The following is a 19,972-nucleotide window of genomic DNA, read 5'->3' as shown; positions in this document are numbered from 1 at the left end:
TGACTACAATCATATTTATTTTCTACTCAAGGACACAAAGAGTAGCATACTGCATATGCAGGGTTTGGAATTGACTTTTTCACTCACCGGCCAATTTGGCTACAAAATTTTTTTGTTAACGGCCATTCAGAACATCTACTAGCCAAAAATAATAATAATAAAAAAAGAAATAAATAAACCAGATTAACTAAATCACAGCTTTATATATATATATATATATATATATATATATATATATATATAAAATTTGGATTTCATGCATTCATTTCTTATTCAAACAAAATCCTGTCATCCAGCCATCTCATCCCTTCCTCTTTTATCCTCATCCTTTTCACCAAAAATGCATTTTAGGGGGACAGACAGATCAATACAGTACAAAGAAAATCAAAAAAATGTAGGATGTTGGAAAATAACAATGTCTTTTCTGTTAACCAAATGCTTTTTAATCTTCGCTATTGCTTCAATGCAAATGAAGCGCTCGCCGTTATTTGTTGCGTTACGTAGTGACGTGCATGTTAAAGTAAGCCAGATATGCGCAGATTCAGTGTAATACGCGCTGTATTTAATATATCATGATGACTCACGAGTTGAGTATTTGCTCCAAATCTGCACAGATTTGTCTTACACGAGTAAGTGAGTAAATATAGTAACACACCAAATTGGCTAGTGATTTGACAGCGTTACCCGTCACAGTTGATATTTACCCGCATTTGGCAGGTTGGCGTTTATTAATTTCAAACCTGTTCATATGTATTTCAGAAGCTATGAGAGCTCTAAATGTCGAAATGTCTCATATTTTCCGTGTATTTAAAAGAAGCCTTATTTCTGCATACACTGACCACGTTTACATGCACAAGTACATTACAATATTAACCCTTTTAATGCATTGAAAAAAACTGGATACACCTGTTGCATTTCCGGGTCTATTTGGTTTTCACCATGCTATTACTATATTTACCCCCTTTTATTAATTAAAATATGAAGAAATTCTTTGAAATGTAAAATGTTACAAGAACTACAGCAAAAAAATGTGTGATACGGAATAATATCTATTTTATCAATATTTATAGAAGAAGTGTTTTTGAATATATCATGTGAAATTTATAAGAACATATAATATGAGAATTACTAATTACTAATTATTAAATTCCTTTGAACTTATAACTCATGACTGCTCAAAACAGTCCAAATTTATGAAATCTGCATATTCTTTTTCAACATCAATATTACTCTGAAATGTTTTCAAACAAAATGTTCATTTTACTTGTATAAACGTTTACTTTCAGATGAAAAAAAGATGATAAACAATCTCCTTTTCATGCGGCAGTAGGGTGAAATGTGGACTTCTCCCTTTTCAAACCCTTCTTTTGAAAAGTTATTTTTTCGGTTTTTCGACTTATTTTTTCGGTTTTTGCTGATGTGAATAAAACAAAAAGATCCCTTTCAGATAGATAATTAGAGCTTTTCTTTCAAATTTCCTTTGGCTATAGGTACAAAAGGTGTTCCGGGTTATCCAGGAAGCGATGGGGAAGATGGACATCCAGGTGAGCCCAGTGATGCAAAAGGTACTAAAGGTGTTCCCGGAGAAAAAGGTCATTCAGGGCCTAAGGGAATGCCAGGGCCTACAGGACAGTCTGGAATTGAAGGTTTCCCTGGAATGCCTGGACCTAGGGTAGGATAATGAGCCCCATCTCTCTCTGACTCCTAAAACTATTTATGATTTAAAACATTGCACATAATCTCCTTGTGGGGTCCTGTTAGAATGTTTTGGGTGTTGTGCTTTTAGTCATTGTGGCTTATATTGCAGGGCGACAAAGGCTCACCTGGTGCCTATGGACAGCCCGGAGATTCTGGAATTAAAGGAATAAAAGGTGCTCCTAAATAAACCTATGAAGTGTCCATGTATGCTTGATGTATGCCAAAAAGGTTTACGTAAGATTCCTTTATTTAAGGTGAGGTGGGTCCTACCATGAGTCTTCCAGGATCAACAGGACTGAGAGGTGAAAATGGGCTGCCTGGAACTTCAGGTTAGGAATTTCCATATTCTATAGTGCATCAAACAATATTATTGTCACAGGATGAAGAAGAAGATGAAAAGAAAAGGTTCCAGTACGAAAAGTCTTTTAATAATAGAATAAACTCAGGTACAGACATATGGTGTAACAGTGTGTGCGTGCAACAAAGCAAACACAAAAACAAACATCATCTGACAACTGAGGGTGCACAGGGAGGAACTTAAATACAGGATGGTGATGAACTGAATGATGAGCAGCTGTGATGATGATTATAGCGCAGGTACGTCTGTAAGATGTCTGCTAGAGATCTGGAGATCTGGAAAACATCTGAGAAACATCTTAGAAAGAGCAGTTTTACATGCATTCTAAATATAGGCATCTTCTAAATGTCTATATATCGTATTGAAAGATTTTGTATTTTCAGTCATCAGATTCATTTACATTATGACTGTGTATCAGATGCAATCCACTTTGTCTGTGTCTGCAAAGGTGTGTGCCAAATGGCCCATACAGATGAATGGCCCATTCAGATGTATGGCCCATAGAAACTGATTGGTGTGAATGAATAAAAAGAATCAGCATTGCTCAGAGTGGATTAGCAAGTTAGATTGATCTCCTGTGGGAGGTCTTAACAGTTTTCCTTTGTTTGTAGCCCTTTTGTCTTCATGTATAAAGTTCAGTCACACAGACAGAACTTTGGGTCAAGATTGTTGAAGGGCGACATGCTAACATCGCTGCTGAAGGACTGCTACACTACAAACCTTCAATAAATTCTTCTCCCCACAAGAACTCTGGTCAAGCTTACTTATTTTATGTATTGGAGAAATCTAATACATTGGCGAGCCACCCAAACCACTGCTCGGCCAAATACACCAAAATCTAAGAGTATGACAGGAAACGTCTCAGAGACGTATTGCAGATGAGCAAACACTCTAAAAAATACATCTTGCAGATGTAAATGCAGACATCGAAATAGACGTCTCTAAGGTTTTTAGTGTGCTATCGGGGTGTCCATAGAAACACATAAGTGACGGGAAACGAAGACAAAGAACACATGTGACTGATGAAAACAAATTAAAAGTCGATTGAAAATGAAACTAGGAACAAATACACCTGAATAGGCGTGACAGTTATGATGAATATTATGATATTATTATGATATTTTACTGTCCCTGTCAGTGGCGCCTGCAGCTGTATGGCTTTATGCTCTGTGCTTACCTTGAGAGGGGTTAATTAATGCCCCCTTAAATAATTTTTATTTTTTACATATTTTTTTAATGATTATTAACATGATGTATAACACTCATGACATTGAGAAACAAAAGAGATTGAGAATAAATAAAGGTTTGCATTTGTGTGTTGTAAAGTCAAATGTGTGTATGTGCGTGCATGCGTGGGGGATGAATGAAAATCTGATTGGCTAGTTTAGTTTACACACGAAAAATGACATCACAGATAGTTAATGTTTAAAACCAGGCTCAGAATGAGTAAATGCTCTCTAAAACAGCTAAACTTGATTGAAACATTTGCAAAAAGGCCTAAAACTTAATAGTAGGGATGGAAAAACGAAGCCTCTTAAATCTTTGAAGCTTTTATCTGATTCTGTCGGGAAGATTCAAAGCATCAAGAGTCAAAAACAGTGCCATCTTTTGGCAGGTAAAACTTACAGAAAACAGAAATTGTTTCGCAGTGCGCTGCTGCATTGTTTTATACTGTTTATATGGCAGGATATATGATAGTGTAATGTAGGCTAAAGACTTATACAGTATATTAAAAAATGTTAGTAAATGGACATGGACTTGAACTTGCTTGGGTTCAAACAAGCCAACATGCAGGTGAAGCATTCACGTGACCGGAAAGAAAACAGTAGGTGCCGCTCAGTGAGTATCATTAAGTATCAAGTGAGTATCAGTATCAGTGAGTATCAAGTATCATTACTTGAGTAATGTAAAAAATAAAAAATAAAAAATTACGAAGCATATCTACATAAGCACAAAAGTGTGCTGTTACTTGCATCAGCTCTTCTAAGTGTATGGAAAGAGACTGTCGATTTGTGCAATATTAGATTGTTAACACCAAGACACAATAGAACGCAACAAATATGGTGTCAAAGCAATCATTTATTTAATAGCTATTTGCGGACGGGTGGGGTACTTCTGTGCGTACCCTGAGATAAAATTCTGCGGGTGCCCCTGGTCCCTGTGAACCATTTCTTAAATGAGTTTTTAATTTACATATCCTAGGTGAGAAGGGACTCGTAGGTCAACCTGGAGATAGAGGAAGTCCTGGTTTTGATGGCATTGAAGGGATGAAAGGCCAGCCGGGTGAACCAGGAAAATCTGGACCACCAGGTATAAGAGTTTTGATCATTTTTCTTTGATTAAGCAATTTCGTTGTTTTTGAAAATAGTTTTTAACTGGATCCACTTTTTCATCAGGCTTTGATGGCCAACAGGGTTTCCCAGGAAACCAAGGTCATAAGGGCTGGCCAGGAGAGCCAGGGCAGAAAGGAACCAGTGGATTTCAAGGCCAACCAGGACAAAAAGGTTTGTGGCTCTAATTGTCAAATTTAATGAAACAAAAACATATTTGCTTATGCTTTCTGGAATGCTTGATTCTAATTGGTCGTTCGTAACATTCAGAGATAGGTTATAATGACTGTTGTCAATAGCAACGCTATATAATGACCACTCGTTCAGGTATTTGAGGCCTGCACTTCCATGATCATCATTATCACATTATTTATAGTATCTGACATTATTTATTAATAATCTCTGTCATTTCTACCACTATATATTTATATATATGCTCAAACATTTCCTGGCTAATTTTTCCTCTAGGATTTCCTGGTCTTAAAGGCATTTTTGGGTTGGATGGCCTGAAAGGTCAAAAGGGTATCCAGGGTGTTCCAGGTACCTCTTCAGATGTATTTGTTATCTTAGAAATTATAACATTATAAATCTTATATTAACTAAAATATATTAATTATGTAACATGATTTACAGTTTAGCAATGTTATCATTATTATCATTATTATTAATTAGTATAATTATAAATTATTATTATTATTATTTAGATTTTCATGTATATTACCTTATATAAAGCCACATTGTTTTTATGCAGAATTAATGATATCTTTGGTGTATTTTGTTCCCTGCAAGGCAATGACAACTGGGGTCCTCCAGGTGACGCAGGAGCGAAAGGAGATAAAGGAGAGAGCGGTATCCCCAGCACTGAGGCTGGCATCCCTGGAGATCTGGGCCTCAAGGGTTTCACTGGAGATCTAGGTAGCTTAAAATGCATATCATAATCTGAATCAGGGGCAGTTCAATGGTCCTTGGAAATGCGGGGCTTTAGCACTATTTCACTGTTAAAACTAAAGCATCGTGTTGGAATTCGCTCTCGTCTTCTGTGAACGTAAGCCCCGCCTTCTTTTATCTGATTGGCCATCACAATCATTTTGGCATTGACGAGCACTATGTTAGACCGCTGAACTTTTAGTCAACAAACCAAGCAGTGCGTAATGGAGTGCAACAGATCAGCATCAATAATATAAAATACAAATACATACGGTTTATTGGCTATAATGGCAGGATCGCAAAAGTGTAGAACTCAGCGAGCTTGCGCAAATCAGATCTTCAGCGCAGCATATTGAAACACCTCTGATTGGCCGTTGCGTTCAACAGACATGTCTTTGATTGGCTACAATGCTCAACGCTGTAAAAGCATGTTGTAAGTAGTAACCTTTGATGCCAAAGGATAATCTTTTTTTCATAATTAGGTAATCGCGTCAGCTGTATTTGTATTCACAATTATTTTTCTGATTAAGTGTTAAGCTCTATACGAAAAACAAGGTAACAATACTTTCGGGGCTTAATCCCCCATAGCCCACCCCTAGAACCTCCCCTGTTCCGAAACTGAAGTTTTGTGCATTTTTTATTTGAGGCAACTATGAATCAGTTCTAAACACTGAAACTGCTGTGTTTACAGGTGATAAGGGTGCATCTGGGCGTCCAGGTGTAGCAGGTCCTCCAGGCGCACAAGGATTCTCTGATAGACAAGGAGTTCCAGGCGACTATGGCTTTCCAGGCACTAAAGGACTTCCAGGTGAAGGACCCATTACTATACATTTACAATAAACACTAGAAATGAGTACTAGAGACTGTATAAGAAGGAGATTGACTAATTAAAGGGACTTTGGTCCCCGTTTGTCCAAATAATTCACAACAAATTATTATTTATTTATTATTTATTATTTTGCAAAAGAGGGTTAAATATGAAGTAGATATAAAGCGTCACTTTGTCAAACAAAAATAACTTTCTTGAAAATTAATTTTGAAAAAATGTCTTGATACCTGTTGCTGTCATTCGTCAGGTTTTCCTGGTCCTAGAGGGATTACAGGTGAACCATCTCCATTCGGAGCAAAAGGAGATAAAGGAAATTCAGGTGATTTCGGATTCACCGGAGAAAAAGGAGTCCTGGGGGACAGAGGAGAAAAAGGACCGTCTGGGGAGCCTGGAGTGTCAGGAAGAAAAGGTAGATTATGAAATATGAATATGGTAAAGGTCATTGCATTGGCAAAACCAATCATTATGATGATTAATACAAGAGCAAATAAATGTGAACAAAAGAGAATTCAATAGAGAATAAAACTGTTAAATGTGACAAAATGTGGAATTCTTGAATGTAAATCATATTAAAATGTTTTAGATGAGCTGAGCAAAACACCCTGTTTTACACACACGTATTTTGCTAACTTTGTTTTGGAATGAGACCTTTTAACTGAGAAAGATCTTGAGTCATCTAGGAATGCTTTATTTCTTTTAAAGGTGAAAAAGGAGAACCAGGAATGATGGGTTTTCCAGGAAGACGTGGTTTTGAAGGCGACAGGGGCCCTGTTGGACCTAAAGGAGATACTGGACCCCCAGGTGATTATTTGAAACAACTAAATGATTTGTCTGTATGATCATTTTTTATTTAATATAATAAAATACTTTCAATTTACTATCCACACTTAATAAGCAGAAATAGCTCTACTATATGTTTTTTCTAGTCAACCAGTTCAGTCATATGTTTCATATTTTGTTTATAATATTTTGGTTATACAAATATAGATGTAAAATAGGGACTAATCTCTTTGAAAAAAAGAAAAAGAAAAAAAAAAGCATGTTGAATTGCACTAATTGAAAAATAATACATTGCATTAACAGTGCTTGCATTTTAATGCATAAGTGCTTGTACTTTTGGGGGCTGAAATTCAACATGGTTGTATATTTTAGCTGTGAATATTTCAAATGAAAACATTTCATACACAATTTCATTATTAACAATTCAAGAATCCATATTCACCTTCCAGACTTCCTTTCAAAAATATTCACCTATAATATTCGACAGGCATTTTATAGTCCATTTTATTTCGCTTCAAAAAATTACTTCAACAAATCCAGTAGTTCAAATTCAGCAGAATATTCACATCCGGACACAGCAGGAATAACAGTCGAGTACCAATGCCGTTAAGCCCAAAATTGACTTCAGCCATCCGTGTCCGTGCACCGTCCGCGTGACGTAATTTTCGTCATCAGGAAGGACGTCCGCACACCCCGTCCACATGTACCACAATTTTTGTGACCGCACAGATGGTGCGTGTACAACAGTGCATGTGTGAGTAACTTGAGAACTTGAAAACAAAATCCACTAGACAGTGTGCACGCGCCCAACCCATCTTTCTGCGCTCATGGCCAAAGGAGTGTACTTTGAAAGGCTTGTGCACTCAATCGTGTGCAAGACGGAGCAGAACACGGAAAATAAAGTATACCCAGGCCTTATAGGGCTAATTCTGAAACAATAAAACTACATAATATATGCAGCTTAAAACAAAACATAGATGTATCCTATGTATGCACGTCATTACATTACCATCATCATCAGTTGAATGTGTGGTGGACAGGACATGAAAATCCATCAATACTACAAATAAATGTTTATGTTCACACAAGGACTAAACAGCAGTTAATAAACTATTGCTTCAACTGATCTCTAACTTCTTTAACTTCAATAAACACAGAAATGAACCGATCAACTGCACATACCTCTGCTTAGCCATGAACTGTGGTTGAAAGCTGATGACGTAACATGAAGGTAGGCACGCCCTCACGTGATGCTGATTGGTCGATTGATAAGCTTAAATGTAATTAGCTAAAGAGTACGAATGATCTGTGAAGGAGGAATGCGCTGCCAGGAAAGTCTCAAAAATACACACACAAATCTAAGGTGATCCACACGTGAATGACGATTTGCACATTCACATTCAAGGATAAACTCGTAAATTTTAAACATTCGAAGGCTTTTGTGTACAGCTGTAGCTATATCTACGAATTGTATTTTGCATTTGTGAAATGTATTTTATGAATATGTATTTTTATTTTGCGCATGTGAATTGCTTTTTGTGAATATATTTTTTTTTTCACGCACGTGAACTGTTTTTTTGTGCACGTGAATTTTGTTTCATGCATGTGAAATTGTCTACGCATGTGTGAATCAAGTTTTTTGTGTGAATTAATAATGATACTGATCTGCTGAATATTGTAGGTGGTATTTTTAAACGTGTGTATAGTAACAAGAGGCTTGACCAGTACATCTACATGTGTTGGCTGGATCTAGATTGTATATTGCATATTTAAAATGACTGGTTTATCAGACCATAAACGGGATCAGAAATGTGTTGCAGTGTTCGAAATAAAAATCTAGTTTGACTGCACCTTATTCATTCTCTCTACCTTGTTCTTTCAGGTTTTCCTGGGTCACCTGGTGCTAAAGGACTTCCACCAATTCAAAGGAAACTTCCAGGGGAGATAGGAGCACCTGGCCCAATGGGTATTCAAGGACCTCATGGACCCAGTGGAAATCCAGGCCCTGCTGGACCTCCTGGTGATGCAGGTACAAGAATTCAAAGCATCAGTTTTAGCCTTAACTAATTCAGTCATGTAGCCTAGAAATCTAGACGCACCCTAGCGGCAGCAAAATGTATTTTGCAGCCAGGGTAGTCTAGCAACTCTCTATTGACTTTCGAGCTGCAAAAACCTAAATTGGGTCAGGCCAATCACGTCGTGTATAGAGTAGGCGGGGCGGGCTTAACATAATGACGACAGAGTTGCGACGGTTCCCTGCTACTTGAAAACAAAGAATGGCGGCTGCTGCTTGAGAACAGTCTTTTGAATCGGCTTTGGCCGCGACTCTGGAGGGCTTGGAGTTAAGTTTTTCTTTGAGAAAAGAGCAAAGAACGGCACTTAAGTCATTCTTAAAAAAGGAAGATGTGTTCGTAGTTTTGCCGGCCAGATTCAAAAGTTGAATCTATCAACTAACGTTAGCTCCATAGACAGTATAGGTTAGCTCTGCTGTTGGGAAAACGCTCTGGTTGGTTGAAGCGCTGTCCTATTGCGTGCAGAGGGAATTTGAAAGACAGCCGTTTATCCCGCCCCTCGGATTGAGCCGCGTCTATGGTGAGTTGCCAGACCTAACATCTTGATGTAGGTCTGGCTTGCCAGGCTAGCAGTCATGAATGTGACATATAAACTTCTTCTGTGGTACTGTTGTTGCGCTCCAGAATCACAGTTCATTGTGTAAATAGCTATTATCTGTTTACAGGGTTTTTGGGTCCAAAGGGGCACAAGGGCATGCCAGGTCTCCCTGGAATACCAGGAAATCCAGGCTTCCGTGGAGAACTTGGACAAATGGGCCACCCTGGTCTGCAAGGAGAAGAAGGTAAATGGTGTGTTTGTGTAAATGGATGAGGATTATGGGATTCTGGGCTAGATTAGTGGATTAAGGGTTGCAGACGACTGGTCACCAAGAGGTCCTGGTTTATTTTTAAATGATTATGAGTTTATTTTTTGTTGTGTAATTTTGGCAACATTCTTTCATTTGTTCAGTTAGGACAATGTCATTGTTTAAAACAAAGTTTCTAAATTTTATTCATTCTTAAAAAATGATTGGTTTTGTATAAACAGAAAGAATTCAATGAAAAGAATGGAAATAATTTTCATGTGAATTGTTTTTGTGGCTGCACACTTGAATTACAAGTCGATAATGAATCTAAATTCACAGGGTCCCGAGGACGCTCTGGTTTACCCGGTCCTATTGGAATGGCCGGCCGCAGTGTCAATGTTGGCTACCTGCTGGTGAAGCACAGTCAGTCGGAGCAGATCCCCATGTGCCCTGTGGGCATGTCCAAGTTATGGGATGGTTATAGCCTTCTGTACTTTGAGGGACAGGAGAAGGCCCACAACCAAGACCTGGGTGAGTGCAGATGACAAAGTAATAAAATCAATAACAAGATGTTGAGTGATTGCATGTCTGACACCACCATCATTTGTACAACTTTAGATCCAGAATATGAATGTTGAATTACATAGTGTTCGCTTATGAAACTGAATGTGCATTTTCTACAGTATCTGCATTTACATGGACCCTAATATTCGTTTGTAATCGGACTAGTAGCACAGTCAGAATGAAAAAGTCATATTTAACAGCGTCAATCAAAATGAATTGGCCAAATGCGGAATGGATTGTAAGGGTTAGTTTAAACATGTTCTAATCGTTTTGATAGGACATGTATAAACTTGAAAACCGAAACTGGCAAACTATGCATGTGTAATGACGTGGAAATGGCGTAATGATGCATGATGCATGGAATGTAACTATACTTTCTGATTCTCTGAAAGCTTTAAAATGCCTCACAGGTCTCCGTTTTGTTTTCCAGGTCTAGCCGGCTCGTGTCTCCCCCGTTTTAACACCATGCCCTTCCTGTACTGCAATCCGGGAGACATATGCTACTATGCCAGCCGCAATGACAAATCCTATTGGCTGTCCACAACCGCACCAATTCCCATGATGCCTGTGGAGGAGGGCGAGATAAAACCATACATCAGCCGCTGTTCCGTGTGTGAAGCTCCAACTGTGGCCATCGCCATACACAGCCAAGATATAACTATCCCACAATGCCCAATAGGCTGGAGAAGTCTCTGGATTGGCTATTCCTTCCTTATGGTGAGACTTCAGTTCAAAATCATTACACTTTCACCATTGAAACGTGTTTGCCAAGACCTCTAACTGGTTCTGTCACACTCACACAGCACACGGCAGCTGGAGATGAAGGTGGCGGCCAGTCTCTGGTGTCTCCGGGCTCTTGTCTCGAAGATTTCCGCACCACTCCCTTCATCGAGTGTAACGGGGCCAAAGGTACATGTCACTACTTCGTCAACAAGCAGAGTTTCTGGTTGACCTCTATCGATCAGTCCTTCCAGAGTTCCCCTGTCTCCGAGACACTTAAAGCCGGTCAGCTCCTGTCACGCATCAGCCGCTGCCAAGTGTGTATGAAGAACCTGTGACCTATAACCTATGAACTTTGACACTATTGCAGCAGCATTACAAGTAACACCTGCAGATTTCAGAATTCTTCATTCCAAATTGCAATCGGATGTCAATGTTGCAAGTTAGGCTTTTGAAATTACTTCATGTATTTAATGCATCACATATGACATGCCCTCAGATTCACTCTTCATCACTACTGTGTGCCTTATGACCGAAGATATGTGCGTGTCCATGATGAGAAGTGAAGCAAGAGATGCATGAAAGCATAGCTATGATATTTCTCTGTATTATTTACTTTTCTATGTATGAAATGGTGCTTAGTTTCTAACTTATTACCTCAGCATTATCAAACCTGAATCTCTTGTTATTAATACATACAGCTGAACCAAAGAAGCCCATGCTTATGCACCTCTCTGCCCTTTCGTGTTATGTGAATCAAGAACCGGTTCTTATTCAGAACTGGTTCCATTGTTTTAAAAGGCATTATCTATTGATACTTAATGCAAATAGCCGACATTGTTAGCAAAGGCTATTTATCCTTAGTACAAATAGCATATGACTTCTATTTGCACTTAGTGTGAAAAGCATCTATTGCAATTTGTTGCTGTTCACACTTGGTGTAAACAGAATCTACCTTTTGTTACACTTAGGCTACATTCACACTGCAAGCCTTAGTACTCAATTCTGATTTATTGCTCAGATTAGAATCGTTTTTCCTTTTTGGCTGTTCACGTTATTCACGTACTTCCAAAGAACTAACAGAACCAAAGAACTATCTGTGGAGTGACTTCAGGCTGAGGTCACATTGCAAAACATCCAGTCTGTATCTGTTTTAGGCCCACACACATGGAAGTGGCCCAAATCAGAATCGAAAAGATCAGATGCCATGTGGTATGCGATGAACAAACAAACAAAAAACAGATCTGAGTCACATCAGATAGCTCAAAACGGATTTGTAAAAATCCAATTTCATGTGATTTTTTGCCATTCGAACTTGCTAAATATGATCGGATTACAAACGGATATGCACAAAAATCGGATTTGGAGTCTGAACGAAAACGTAGCATTAGCGTAAATAGCATCTGCCATCTCTTTCACTGCCTTTTAAAAATACTGGTACCCAGTGATTTCAGTTAAAGTCCTCCTGTGGTGAAAATCAAGCTTTTAATGCGGTTTATGTCTGCGGTGTTATTAATATGCTTTAAGTCAAACCATGTGCAAATTCATAAATCAACACCATTGCTGAGTATTTCCTCCTTAAAACTGCAGTGAACCAAAGACCGTCTCAAAAACGTGGTTTTGAAATCGCTGGTGTTTCCGACGTCACAAACTACCTTGTAACCAATCAGGTCAACATGTGATCGTCAACGAGTGGATCTCTGAGCTGGAGGCGGGGATAATTTGCATAGAACTGCGCATACTAAATGAGGCAAGGCTGCAGAGTTACATTCTAACTATTTTAAGGCATGAAGAATTTTTTTTCAAAGGTAAAAAAACTTTAAATATGTCATTTGGATGATCAAAGATTAGTTTTAAGGGATACAATTATTGACTACAGGGGGACTTCAATGGCTTTTTGACCATCTGAATTCAACAGGATGGATGGATAGTGAGGATAGTGATGGCAATCAAAATTTCAATAAGAATGTTCCCTCTTCTTTGAAATTACTAAAATAATTGTTAACAGAACCATTGAGGAACTAAATGAATTAGAATCTGAACCAGAATTTAATTACGCATGATCATTAAGGCTCAATGACACAATACTTCACCACAAGGCCGCCTAAACACAGTGCTGTCTGCTATTTTTAACCATTATATAAATATAATTTCACCAGACTTACACTAACACCATCTTCTGATGCCTGTATATTATTTTTGCTTTGTGTTTGTTTATGTAATGAACAGCTTTGAATCATCACTCTTGGATACGTTTTTTTTTTTTTTTAGCATGAACCCTTTATCATCTAATGTTGTCACACACTATTCATTGGGTATTTTATTTCATAAAAGGTCATAAACTTTGAGACTTGAAGCTTTTTACTAGAATTTTGTCCAGTCAAGAGGCTCATTCTGGTTTGTTTGTTTGAACCCTTTGTTGGTTACACCAATTGCACTGATTTCTCTGAGGTTTACATGACACATGTTCAGGTCATTAGAAGACTGTAGTTCAATCTTTGTCCCACTTCCACATAAATGCACAAACAGTTTATATTCTCCATTGAGTCTGTAAACAATGGCTAATGTGGGTCACCTAAAAGTTTTGGACTTTGAGCAGTTTTGCCCATTTTCAGTGCACATTGCACAAGTATTATTGTCCTGAAGCCCATAAACCACTAACATGTATTTGATACCAGTAAAGAGAACCAAATAAGATTATAATTCAGAATATTTGCATTGAGAATGTCACTGCTTTTTTTTTTTTTAAACAAATGTACTTTCAATGTAATTATGTGGAATATTTGAAAACATTGATTTTGAATCATAGTGTTATTGAATAAAACAACAATAAATGCTTTTTTTTGTTACATTTGTGTCATCTCTCATTTGAATGATATCTGAACAAGATCTACCTTTTAGAAAGTATGAAGTTATGCATTTATAAAGCACCTTCATCAATTCTTGTCAAATAAAAGTAATTGAAGACCACTTTCTGTCCATTTCAAACATATGCTGTTCTTTTGAACTTTCTATTCATCAAAGAATTCTAAAGAAATGTAACATGGTTTCTACAAAAATATGAAGCAGCACAACTGTTGATTATACATTGATTATAAAGTTTCTTGAGCAGCAAATCAGCATATTACCAGCATTTTGAATGACGGTGTACTTTGTGAAGCTTTCTCACACTAACCACAAAGACTAACCCATTTATTCCAAGATTTAAGAATTTTTATTTTTCTCATATTAGAATTAGTGAGGCAGTATCAGAAAATGTAGTAACAAAATATAATGTAGATATGATTTCAATAAAGAAAAAACAGAGATCATGACCATTCCATTCTATTTATGCAAAGAACAACAAAATGAAAACAAAGACTATTCAACAAGATCAAGTTATTCTATCTTTTAATTCCTCCCCCCCGAAAAAGTGTAATACTGCTCTGGAGTAAAATAAAAAAATCAGCACATAGCAGTAGTTCAAATAAACTCTAGTTTAAGTTTAGTGGCGGTATGATTTATATCCGTTTCCTTCTTTGGCACTGATTGACGACACAATCCCACAATCCTCACTCCTCCTATGTTTGCTTGGCTCTAGGCACAACATCCTGCTTTAGTCCTTTTCACCTCCATTGGTGTCTCCAGGTCCACAGTGGAACTCTCTCCTTCGCTCCGTTTCTTCAGAATGGAGGGCAGAACCAGATCGAAGAGGGTTTCGAACAAAACGTCCACATTGTAACCCGTTTTAGCACTCGTCTCAAAGCACACGGTCTCGGCAGGCAGACAGTCCTTCTCCTCCAGGCCTTTGTAGCGCAGCACGCGGGCGTACAGAGCGACGGCGTCCTCTCTGCTCACCTGCTTGTGCTGGAGCGGAGTGCCGGGAGGAGTCGGACACGTGACCTCGGGCTGGGCTTCGTCCCCTCGCTCGCTCTCTGTGTCTGGCCCGTGAGCGAGAGTGTCGGTAAGGTCTGCTTTGTTACCCACTATGGCGAATATGCAGTCAGTGTTGGCGGTGTCGGTCAGGGACAGGAAGCGGTTCTCCAGCTCTGCCAGGCTCTGCCAGTTGGTAACGTCATAGGTGAGAATGACTGCAGCCGCGCCACGGCAGTACATGGAGCCCAGGCCATGGAACTGCTCTCGACCTGCACGGCACAAACGGCACGATCAGTATTCATTTGGAGAACTTGCACTTTACTCGAGAACTATTTAAACGGAATACTTGTACATTACTTTTCTAAGACAAGTATATTATAGTATTGGGACACTGACACACTTAATCAGGTGTTTCAATCAGACCCATTGGCACAGGTGTATAAAATCAAGCACCTAGGAAGGAAGTTTGTGATTTCTAGCATGGTACTGTGATAGGATACCACCTTTACAATAAGGGTGTGTTCACACTTGGCCTGTTTGGTTTGATTAAAACGAACCCTGGTGCGATTGCTCAGTTAGTGCGGTTCATTTGAATAAGTGTGAACGCTGCCTTCCGAATGAACTCTGGTGCAGTTCGAATGATATATGAACGCAACACAGACCAAAAAAAGGGACTTTTTTTGGAAGTCTGATGGGCGAATTTGGGTTTGGCAGAAACCAGTTGAACATGACCGGTCTGACTGAATTGTGCCTACTGTAAAATTTGGTGGAGGAGGGAAAATGGTGTGGGGCTGTTTTTCAGGCTATTCCCCTTACTTCCAGTGAAGGGAAATCAAGCACACCAAGAGCAGCCAAGACTTATTGGACAATGCTATGCTTACGACTTTGTGGGAACAGTTTTGGAAAGGCCCTTTTCTATTCCAGCAAGTGCCCTACTGCACAAACCAGGGTCTATAAATACATGGTTTGTGTGGACTGTAAAATGTATTTGTCCACAAAAATGGACATGTTTCATCAGTCACAACAACACAAAGGTAACAGTTAGGTAACAATTTTCCAGACATTGGTTTGAGTTTAACTAAATATGGGGTATATTTGAGACTTACAAAGTAAAACATATTAAACATTAAATAAAACCTGCTGTATACCAACTTTGTGCATTACAGATACAGTTAGAAAGGGTCATTTTCTCTGTACGTTTTACAACCCTACTGATGAGGATTCGACGGTACAAAGGTCAACAGAATTAAACACAAGTACCCTGAATAGTTCTGAGAGGCCAAATCTACTAGTACAAAATTACAGACTGGGGGTAAAATGATCTCTTTCTCTTTTCACTTTCTCCTTTAAAAAAAGAAAGACAAATGTTGTCAGTCATGATAGTGTAACAGCAGAAATACAAGAGCTTATTGTTGTAAAAATATTTCTGAGGGATGTGAGAGAGAGAGAGTTCCTTATTCTTATGCATTTCGTGCAGCAAAAATGTGTAAAATAATAGACCTCTAATGCAAATTAAGCGTCTAATACTTATAAGCATGGCTCATTTTCATTTTTAAAATACTTGCATGCCACCAAATCAAGTTCAAAGTTAAAATCATAAGAAATTCGATTTACATTCGTATTTGAGATCAAATGTTCATCGTAGGGATGATCCTGCATGATTTTTTTGTTATCATGATCGGCCAGTACTTATCCCGATCATTCAAGCTTTATATAAGTGATGTGTAAGCTCTCCGTTGACTGTCACGGGTAACCTTTTTTTTTCCTGATAAAGTAATACCACAGATGTTGTCATGGTTATATTACCTACAGTAATGTTGTAGGCCTATATTATTTTAATTGAGTGTTACAGTGTGGGGCAAAATAAGTAGCCTATCCAAATTCACAGTACATATAAAAGAGTAAGCTTAAAGTACCAGCATGACCCATTTCTTTCAGTGAGATTCTGAAATGTGCATATGATGGACACCTTACCATCCCATGATGCCACGGGAGAGGATTTATGACTGGCAGTAAAGCGACATAACTGAGGCTGGTACTGTCACGTGATAATGACAACATGGTGAATGTAGTACGTCCAGATTACATTCATACCTTATGTAACATGCTTTCTTTTTTTTTTTTTTTTGCAGTTATGAAGTAATTACTTATTGAAAATAAGTACCTACTCAAGAGAGTATGCGATTTCAGACGCAGCCATCAATCTGCGACCGATCGATTGGAGCATCCCAAGTTCATTGTACATAAAGATTTTACATACTGTAACTTTAACAACTCAAAACTCCCTCCCCAGTGAAACTAAGCTTGCACAACATCAAGATGAATACATTTAACATTGGGATTTAAAGTATATTCATGGTGTAAAATGTATTACTCCATACCTTCCCTGAATTCAAACCCATGAACTTGGTGTTGCTAGCATTATGCTCTGCTGTATGAGCTTCAGAAGCACCAACAATATCCACTCAGACATGGTGAGGTAATACAGAGAAAGTACAAAAAAAATACATCTTGCAATTTTAACTTTTTTTACATCAATTTTTTTGGAGATGTAAACTTGCAATTGCAGGGAAAAAAAGTCAAAATTGTGAGATAAAAAGTTGCAATTACCTTTTTTATTTTATATTCTGTGGCAGGAAACAAACTTCTATAGACTATTTAGATAAATGCATATAAATATCAGTTACTCCCAACAAAATATAGAGTGACAATGATTTTTTTTTTTTTATTATTATACTAAAAGGGCTTTTACTTACTAAAAATGAGATCAGATCAGTCAGAGGGCAGAAGCAATGTTTTGTACTAATATGATATAATAGGCTTTACAGTGTTTAAATCTTGGAACATGAAAATTAAATAATTTTAAAAATATATGACAAACTGTCATTTTGCTCACATGATGATCTGTATGCTTTACATTCGTGGAAATCCAAGTTCTTTTTTTCCATTAAACATAAATAGAGCCACACTCCCACATTTAGAAAAAAACTGAGAAATGTACAGCTTCATGGTGAATGTCTTTTGTCCCTCCCTCCTAGACCCCCACCCCTGAGAAACAACTGTGTGACCAGAGAAACCTTTAGTTTCCACACACACACACACACACAACCTCATCTGACTATAGCACACAAGCATGTGACTTATTGCCAGATAAGAGACCGCAAACAACAGTACACGGGGTCATCTGTCATCTGAACAGAATAAAATTCCACAGGAAATGACATAGGCTACTTTCTACATTAGATAGATAGATAGATAGATAGATAGATAGATAGATAGATAGATAGATAGATAATTATATTTCATCCATATACAATGATAATGTGTCGTCTGTTTAGACCTTAAGAATGTTATTATTTTACACTATACAAAAGACTAGTTAAAAAGGTGCCTTTAATGGGTGAACTTTTCAAACATTGACCAAGGCATTTAGGCATTTACTCATTTACATACTTAAATCAGGTGAAATATGCAGAAGTAAAAAATCACGGTCTCCATATTACATTCTAAATATAAATAAAATAGGCAAGAATTATTTTTTTCCTGTAAATTTTGAAGTAGGTCAAGTTCTATGAACTTCACGCATGACAGGGCCAGTTGTTAAATATCTGAATGAGGAACCAAAAGTGCTGACATTTACGAAAAAAAAGGCCATTACCACTGTGAGAAAGCATTTCTGAGCTCTTAAATCAGGATTTAACAAATGGCAACAAATAAAGCAGAAACTCACAGAAAAAAATAGTAACAAAACAAGATATGATTGAAATAACTCTCACCTGACATTATAGGAGTGTGTTTATTTAGTTAAAAGTTCAGCTGACGGTTGGTATTATTTTAAGACACACAGCTTTTACAAAACACACTGTGATAACGTGTTTGTGTATCTCTGTTATACTAAATAAAGAGTAGAAGTAGCCAACCTGCAGTGTCCCATATGGATATGTTGTAGGGTCCCCACTGTTTGAGGAAGAACGCCCCTCCGACGGTGCTTACAGTGTCCTTAAATTTCCTCTCCGTGTATCTGTGGAGGAGAGAAGTCTTTCCTACGTTCATGTCCCCCAGAATGACGACTTTCACGTCTGGTTTCTTGGTCCTTGAGGCTTGAGGCATGTCTCCAAACACATGCCACTCATGCACACTCAACTCTTACAGGTAAAACCTCAACATAAACAATTCAGAGGACGGGCTTTCGCACCATGCGTTTTAAAGTGCATGATCTTATTACGTCCTCCGTATAAAGCTTGGCGAAATAAATCCCATTTGTGTGGGTTAAGTCCACAAAAAAAGAAGAAGAAGAAAAAAAAAAGAATTAGTAGCGACGCCGATTTTCTAACTAAAGAACTTTCAAGTTGGGTTCAGCGGTAATGCTGTGCTGTCCGATTCGTCAACGAATCATTCTTTTGAGTCGAGATTCGTTCAAGAATCTAATTGAATCAGTCCGAGTGATTCTCGTGCCAAAAACTAGCTCCCTATTTAAATTATTTTTTATTATTGTTTGATGTAAATGCTTTTTGTGTTTTTATAATTGTAATGATGCCTGTAACATAAACTGGGACACATGAAAATACAGTGCTAATTAATTAAACATAATCAAATCTTAATAATCATATGTCTACATTAGCTTTATTTAAACATTTTTGAGCATTTTTTTTACAACAATAGCCAGGTGGTATATAAAGACATACGAAATACAACAAAATAAAATAAATATATACAAAGAATAAAATCATCAAATGATATTCCTAACATTTTAGAGCATGCTTGGATCAAGGGATCATGTGATAACATCCTGGCTTAAAGGGATTATTCATCCAAAAATTAAAATTCTGTCATTAATTACTCAAACTCATGTCGTCCACCCATAAGACTTATGAAGATATTTTTAATCAAATCTGAGAGATTTCTGTCCCTCCCTTGACAGCCTACGCAACTACCACTTTGACGTAAAACTATCCATTTCAATTGAGCGGTTAATCCAAATTTTCCGAAGAGACTCGATCGCTTTATATGATGAACAGATTTAATTAAGGGCTTTTATCCACATAAACATTGAT

The 19,972-nt window shown here is 37.7% G+C and overlaps 2 protein-coding genes across 2 annotated transcripts in view; one reads left to right on the top strand and one right to left on the bottom strand.

Annotated features, from left to right (window-relative positions):
- Positions 1–13,912, top strand: part of col4a2 (collagen, type IV, alpha 2) — a 119,489-nt gene extending 105,577 nt beyond the window's left edge. The window contains exons 34-48 of the mRNA XM_084122643.1: positions 1,491–1,672; positions 1,808–1,871; positions 1,953–2,027; positions 4,259–4,366; positions 4,453–4,560; positions 4,855–4,926; positions 5,176–5,301; positions 6,005–6,121; positions 6,390–6,551; positions 6,845–6,943; positions 8,805–8,951; positions 9,660–9,776; positions 10,119–10,310; positions 10,774–11,060; positions 11,147–13,912. Of these exons, the coding sequence (XP_083978769.1) occupies positions 1,491–1,672; positions 1,808–1,871; positions 1,953–2,027; positions 4,259–4,366; positions 4,453–4,560; positions 4,855–4,926; positions 5,176–5,301; positions 6,005–6,121; positions 6,390–6,551; positions 6,845–6,943; positions 8,805–8,951; positions 9,660–9,776; positions 10,119–10,310; positions 10,774–11,060; positions 11,147–11,401 (2,111 nt within the window). The 3' untranslated portion in view covers positions 11,402–13,912. The remainder of the gene's footprint in view (positions 1–1,490; positions 1,673–1,807; positions 1,872–1,952; positions 2,028–4,258; positions 4,367–4,452; positions 4,561–4,854; positions 4,927–5,175; positions 5,302–6,004; positions 6,122–6,389; positions 6,552–6,844; positions 6,944–8,804; positions 8,952–9,659; positions 9,777–10,118; positions 10,311–10,773; positions 11,061–11,146) is intronic.
- Positions 13,913–14,371: 459 nt separating this feature from the next.
- Positions 14,372–19,312, bottom strand: rab20 (RAB20, member RAS oncogene family). Its single transcript, XM_084122645.1, has 2 exons — positions 18,839–19,312; positions 14,372–15,187 (listed from the first exon to the last, which is right to left on the bottom strand). The coding sequence occupies exons 1-2, from the start codon at positions 19,026–19,028 to the stop codon at positions 14,640–14,642; spliced, it is 738 nt and encodes a 245-aa protein (XP_083978771.1). The 5' UTR covers positions 19,029–19,312; the 3' UTR covers positions 14,372–14,639.
- Positions 19,313–19,972: the final 660 nt, after the last annotated feature.

Source organism: Abramis brama, assembly GCF_963993115.1.
Source record: "Abramis brama genome assembly, chromosome: 8".
NCBI classification, from domain to species: Eukaryota; Metazoa; Chordata; class Actinopteri; order Cypriniformes; family Leuciscidae; genus Abramis; species Abramis brama.
This window is presented reverse-complemented; position numbering and strand designations above follow the sequence as displayed.

Coding starts and splice junctions, on each gene's coding strand:
- rab20 (XM_084122645.1), bottom strand. CDS start 19,028: ATGCCTCAAGCCTCAAGGACCAAGAAACCAGACGTGAAAGTCGTCATT. Junction 15,188..18,838: donor ATCCATATGGGACACTGCAG/GTTGGCTACTTC, acceptor TGTGCCGTGCAG/GTCGAGAGCAGTTCCATGGC.